General features: G+C 39.0%; 1 protein-coding gene across 1 annotated transcript; it reads left to right on the top strand.

Moving 5' to 3' along the window:
* Positions 1–558: 558 nt before the first annotated feature.
* On the top strand, positions 559–6,494 carry LOC127427093 (NADPH oxidase organizer 1-like). Its single transcript, XM_051674455.1, has 8 exons — positions 559–691; positions 821–901; positions 985–1,054; positions 1,993–2,176; positions 2,366–2,574; positions 2,701–2,814; positions 2,898–3,015; positions 5,394–6,494. The coding sequence occupies exons 1-8, from the start codon at positions 626–628 to the stop codon at positions 5,992–5,994; spliced, it is 1,443 nt and encodes a 480-aa protein (XP_051530415.1). The 5' UTR covers positions 559–625; the 3' UTR covers positions 5,995–6,494.
* The last annotated feature ends 600 nt before the right edge of the window (positions 6,495–7,094 follow it).

The following is a 7,094-nucleotide window of genomic DNA, read 5'->3' as shown; positions in this document are numbered from 1 at the left end:
AAGGATGACAGCTATGAATGGACTGCTCACATTGGTTATTTTGATGAAAAGTCATTATTGTCCTACGGGAAAGGTCCCGGTTTTAACTTGTTGGCTCCCAAAGCTCTCTGCAATGCTGGACCTGATATAGCAAAATGGCAAAAATCTATGACCAATCCATGTTGACATGAAGGCAAAGATTGGTGATGTTTTATATTGATAGGCTACTACTGCAGGAAAATGCAGAGAAATAAGACAGACAGACATATGATAGATAGATAGATAGATAGATAGATAGATAGATAGATAGATAGATAGATAGATAGATAACACTGACATTTAAACATCATAAATATGAATTGTTTCATGAAAGGAACAAGGGGATATATGAAATTCTACAGAAACTTTAACTACAACACTACGTCACAATGTCTACATGCGCACGTGCACGCACCCGTATTTTATAGCATATGGTCTTTTAAACGCTCATGTGAGATAAACAACACGCCCAGGTCCGCCTAGTGGCTACAGGTATAAATAATGAGGATGCTCAGGATGCTGAGCAAGAACAAGGAAAGAGCGATTCATTGATCTTCTCTCTTTCTTCAGAAGCCGCGTCAGCAGCAGCAGCTGTGTCAGCTACAGTATGAGTGATCCGCGCTTCCCTGTCGATGTCCGTCTTATCGGCGTGATGAGGAAAGAGAAGAGCAAAGTAAGGAATCAGCAGAAAAGGATGTATTTGTAGAACAACCGCTGGGAAGAACATTTAAAGACTATATTGCTTCTTAGTCATAGTTTGTAATTCAGGTTTAATGATTAGTTGCTTGTTTGTTTGTTGCAGATGTACATGACATCCGTGTTATGGTCTGACAAGAGCGAGGTGATAGTGTACAGATCTCTCCAGGACTTTAAGAGGCTTCATGTAGGTTTTACAACTTGGACTCAGCACGAATAGTAACTAACTAGAAAGTAAACCTCATCACCTAATTCACTTTTCTTCAACAGAGGCAGTTGAAAAAGAAATTTCTTGTGGATAAACCAGGCAAAGAGGATAGAGTGCTCCCTCATTTTGGAGGTATGGGCACATATCCACATACACTGTAAAAAAAAAAAAAAAAAAGAAAACAAAAAGAGGTAATTTAAAAGATGTGCAACATCAAAATGTATTTAAAATGATTGAAGTACAAATGCATTTAAGTTCAAGTAAAAATGTATTATAGAACATAGTATTGAACTACAAAAGTAATTAGTGAGGGTCAGAATATGTAGAAAAACTCTTAAAGGGATTGTTCACCCAAAAATGAAAATTCTCTCATCATTTACTCACCCTCATGCCATCCCAGATGTGTATGACTTTCTTTCTTCTGCAAAACACAAAGATTTTAAAAATAATATTCAGCTCTGTAGTTCCATATAATGCAAGTGAATGGTGACTAGATCTTTGAAGGCACGAAAGGCAGCATAAAAGTAATCCATAAGACTCCAGTGGTTAAATCCATGTCTTCTAAAGCAATATGATAGGTGTGGGTGAGAAACAGATCAATATTTAAGTCCTTTTTTTAAACGGTAAATCTACACTTTCACTTTCACATTCTGGTATGGCAATTACTTTAACTTTCACATTCAGCCACCTACTGGTTGAGGCTGGTCAAAGATGGAGACTGATAGTAAAAACATACTCAGATATTGATTTTATTTAACTACTGGAGTCATATGGATTACTTTTATGCCTACTTTGTCATTTTTGGACCTTCTAAATTCTGGTCACCATTCACTTGCATTGTTTGGACCAACAGAGCTCAGATATTCTTCTAAAAACCTTAATTTGTGTTCTGCAGAAGAAAGAAAGTCAAACACATCTGGGATGGCATGAGGGTGAGTAAATTATGAGAGAATTTGTTTGGGTGAACTATCCTTTTATAGGTAACAATTGCACCTTTCCAATTAAGTGATATAAAAAGATGCACACTTTCATTAGTTCTGTTATTCAAATGAGATGCATGCTGTTTGCAGCCCGAAACACAAAGAGAATCTTTCCGCTGAAGGGTCTGATCAAGTCTGTGCATCAACTGAGCGGTCTGGAGAAGTACTGCTCCAGTCTGTTGCGGTGTGACTCTGCTGTATCACATTCCTCTGAGGTCATTCAGTTCTTGCTGCCAAATGAGCAAGAGCTTCAGCCAGAGTTTACCCAAAATAGGTTTGTTGTTCACTTCATTAGCCAGACTGTGTAGGTCACTGCAGTTTGCCAAGAACACATATGTAGCTCTTTGTGCCTGTTTCAGAATGGCCACGATTTAGTTAAACGCCATTATACAGAGCATGCAGTTAATGTAGCCTACAGTATACTTAAAAGGTAACATTTGTATGTCTCTCTGACTGTTTGCAGTGTGATGATTCTGCAATCTGACAACATCCCCACTGTCATGCGAGGACCTAATATGGCAAATAAATGTCTGAGCATTGGCAATGTGACCCACCCTTTTGTATCCAAGACATATCGATGTGTTGCTCCATATGAGACTAAGGATACAAAGAACAAACCCTTTAAGGTTGCTGTGGATGAAAGACTGGATGTGCTCATCAAAGACCAAGCAGGTATGTTTCTTCTCTCATAAGGAAATGAACTGTAAAGACAGAAGTCAAAATATATATAGTGCAGTTCCTTGGAGTCTATTCTTGCCATTGTTAGGTAATATTTTAATGTTGGTGTTCCATGAACAGGTTGGTGGCTTGTTGAGAATGAGGATAAACGTCTGGCTTGGTTTCCTGCTCCCTACTTGGGTCTATGTGATGAGGAAGAAGATGAGGATGAGTTAGACTCAGCTACTGTTGAAAGTAAGATGCAACTGTTACATAAAATTACAGATTCAATGAATCTACAAAGAAGCTTTGCTAACTGAAGATTTTCTCACTCCCAGTGCCTCTGTACTGTGCCACAAGAGGTTACACATCCAAAAAAGAGGACGAGCTGTCCCTGAGCATTGGCGCTGTTGTGGAGGTGTTACAAAAGTCTTTGAATGGCTGGTGGCTTGTCAGGTAATTAAAGTTGTTTACCCAGGTTGCGCTGACATTCAAGGAATGATATGAATGTCAAAGTATTCTAAGGTTGATGTATTTATAGACAGTAAGTGTGTGGGAGGCCCCATTTTAAAGGAAACATTTTCTTGTTTGAAGGATTTAAAATAATAGTCAAGCCAAAATGTATTTAAAAAATGCACAACAACACTGCATGTAGCAGTGCAGCACTTCTGGTAATGAAATATATTTCTGCAAGCTCCAAAGAAATAGAAATGACAAAATAAAGCTTAAAGTAGCAGATAATCATTAAAGGTGCTATATGTAATATTTTTACTGTACTAAATCATAAAATTGCCATAATATGTCATTAGAGAATTAGGAAACATGCTAAGTTGAAATACTGGCTTCTCCGATAACAATACTACAGCCAGTATATTCTACTTTGAAGTTTCCATTCAGGGCAGGAATTTCTGTTTATGTTTTGGCCTGTGTGATCCCGCCCACTGCCCACTCACCAATAGTATTTCGACACCACCGGGTTGCCAGATTTGAACAAGTTTTCAGGCAAACAACACTGCGTGCTTCAGCCATGGAAGCCCGCAAACGAACTGGATCAGAGATAACAGATTCCACCAGACCTAAAAAGCCTCGCCATCCGTCTAAAAACCACCATGTCCACAGGCGTAGTAAAACATGGATAAATACTGGAGACGTCTTTGGAAGATGGGGACAGCTTAAAGCCCAGGTTAATTTGCGTGTCAACATTCTGGCAACCCTCATGAGCTTCGAGTCTGGGGCGGGGCAAACAACTCTCCAGTATTTTGAATTTGGTCTGCAGTACCCACTTCAAATGCTTGTAGTCAATCTTACATATAGCACCTTTAAGTTGCAGATGAGAAGCGCAAATAAAGAGGAAAAATATATGCATTTACATAAATATTGGAAATATTGGCTCTCTGGGACACTTGACTCTGATCAAGTGCAGCACTCTGTGGTCAAATATTTGTTTTTAATCGCCGCTAAACTGTTGTCCCTGGCAATAGATTTCCAACTGTGCTAGTTTCAGTCTCTCATCTCTCTCTTCGGCCTCTTTCTTTTCACATAAGTGGCGATTTCTCAGGGCCAGCAAAGCCTTCTCTGCTGGCATAACATGCTTAATAAATAAATATTTTTTCAACCTTTCATTCTCATTGACCTTTTTGCCTATGTATTTTCTATCGCTTTCCAGTCCTAATTAATCTATAAACGAATAGCAAAAAACAAAAAGTTTATCCAATCAGAATTAATTCCTCGATGCTTACAAGTAAAGTGTGACAACTGTTTCACAAATCGCAAGCCTGAAGCAGCACGTGAGTCTGAGCTCCACCCCGTTAGGCCTTCAGAATTTCCACAGAATCCCTCAACAGTGCAGTGAATAGAGATCTAAAGTCGGATTGTCAGATTCATCAGCCAATCAGATTGATTTATTTGTTCTTGGTGGGTGTGGTCTTTAGGATGTCCCAGTCAGGCCTTCAAGCTGGCCTTGAGTGACGCAATCATGCTTTAAGTGATGTACGTAATTTGAAAGTGAAGTGCGCGAGATCTTGCTGATGAGTCGGCTGTCATCACTGCCGCTATCGACATTGAGAAAGCGATTCTTATGGATTTAAAAACCTGAGATGTTCTGCATGATCTTGCGATTGATTAATTAAACAGGAAGGGAGGGCTGATTTTCACTTCAGGCAAATTGGTAAGTGCTTTTTGCATTGTTATAGCAACATCAGGAGTTTTCTAAGTGTAAAATAGGCTGCTTGAGCATTCAGTGTCCGATCAAGTTTTGAAAAGTAACCGTGTACACTGACGAAACAAAATGTATTGCAAGAAAAATTTAAATTGCAAATATTATTAGAGAGCTTTTTCTTGTTAATAAACCTCCTTGGTTCTGGCTTTCATGTGTGGAAGTGTTTTTAAAATGTCAATTGGTATTATTAGTTGACTGCCACGTAATGTATGATCTTATGATGAATCTTATTAATTGTGAAACTGTGTTTTCTTAATGGCATGAATCGCACTGAAGCCCTAGGCTTAAAATGCATGGGCCACGGCTGTCTCACATAATACAATAATGTCAACTCCAGATAATATTTAATGTCCTTTTTCATTTATTTGGCAAGTAGCCATGTAATAAGCAAGATAATGTACAGTCAGCCGGTCAACAAACCCCATTTAGGGTGATACAAGACTGATCCCCCAGAATTTATTTTGTGATCATGATTAGCAATATGCACGTTATACCTTAGAGTTCATATTATATTTTGACGTTTCTATAAACATACAGATGATTGCTCTCAAAATTGCATGAATCATATCTGAGCCTCATGCAGAACTTAATCTTAAGGCATGTATGCTTTCTGCAGATATAACAATAAGGCAGGCTATGTGCCCTCCATGTTCCTAACGCCATACAGCAGCCCCACATTTGGCTTTCAAAATCTCCAGAGGAAACTTAACAGCCAATCAACAATCAACCTGTCCGCCAGCAACTCCTTCAAGCAGGATGCAAACTCCACTGAGCCTCAGGTCAACTCACAATACAGAATGAATAGATTCCATAAATCCCACTCTCTGGAAATGCTGTTAGAGCCGCAGAGCCAGTACAGTGCTCCAGAGGATGAAGAGCATGAGGAGTCTGACAGCCTCAAGAACAGCTTCAGCAATGATTCAACTGACTTTAGCTTCAGTTCCTCGGACACTGACTCTATGAGCCCAAGCATGTCCAGCTCAGATGGAGAAGAGGGCATGAGACATCATGGTAAAGAGCCAGATGGCAACGAAAGTGGTATTTCCAGTGGCCAGTCCAGCCCCACCAGCTCAGAAACTGGTGACCCTATTAAAGCAGCCACATGCCCTAGGATACCACCCAGACCACAAACGCAAGAGATCCTCAGTCGCTGCACGACCTACACCCGTAAAGCTGCTCTGGCAACCACTGTGCGATTGTTCCCTGAAAGAGCATGACTGGTAGATAGTGGTAGAGCACAGAAGGCGTGTGAGAGAGTTCATTGAAAAATAAACGTATGGTAACTTGCATGACATTAAATAACTGTTTCATTATAAGTTCTATTGTTCTATTTTTTTTTCATGGTTTTGTTAAGAGTACTGACATGATGAAAAACTGTAGCCTCAAGTGATTGAGAAAACAATATTAACCTGGGTTCATTGTATACTCTTTTTATTGGCCCTTGTTACTTTTGTGAGACTACATCAATCAAATATTAAATAGCTCGATTTAAGAAAGGCAGTTACTGTATGTATTTACAAGATTTGAATTCAATAATACTGTGGTTTCAGTTGTATATTTTCAAGTTTATATTCAGACTTTGTTTCAGTAAGTTTACATTCAGTCGTCTTTTTTATTATGTCCTTAAGTTAATGGTATTCCATACTGGAAAGTTTTTGTTTGACCTTTTGCTTTTAAGCCTGAATGTGTTTCAATAAATTTTTCTAACTGCACCAATTTTTAATGCTTCTGTTCTCTTGTGTTCTAATGGTGTTAACTGGTAATGCAATCTAGACAGACACACACTCTGGTTTATATGCAATCTATTATTTAAAACATTGGTGATTGGTGTCAAAATATTTCTTATACTATTCAAATATTATATGTGAATCTAATAAGCTATAATATAAGGGACGTGTAACATGGCAGCATGGGAATACATTGGGTGTCCTCTGGAGGCAGCATTTTAAGACATCATAGGCACGCTGCCGACGCGAAGGCTGTTCCAAAAGTTAGGTATCTTAATTATGCTGCCTCTTAAGATATCTCGTTTTGGCCAAATTCTCCGGTATCATCGTATGTATCCTTCCCCAGGGAGGTGCTCCCAGAATGCACCGTGATGAGCTCGGCGGAAAAATAAATCCAAGTTGGCGGACGAAGCGACAGAAATTTAGATTATAATTATTCCATTCACTACGGAAAGTATCAATAAATAACAGTTTTAAATGACACACAACCGACTATTTTCCCCAAAATTTGTGTGTGCTGTGCGTATTTATGCTGAGTGGAGGATCGCGTCACCTGTATTGAAATCAATTGCGAGTCGAGTGTCATGTGC

This window comes from Myxocyprinus asiaticus, chromosome 36 (assembly GCF_019703515.2).
Source record: "Myxocyprinus asiaticus isolate MX2 ecotype Aquarium Trade chromosome 36, UBuf_Myxa_2, whole genome shotgun sequence".
NCBI classification, from domain to species: Eukaryota; Metazoa; Chordata; class Actinopteri; order Cypriniformes; family Catostomidae; genus Myxocyprinus; species Myxocyprinus asiaticus.
Note: the sequence above shows the minus strand (reverse complement) of the source record. Positions and strands in the feature narration are given on the sequence as shown.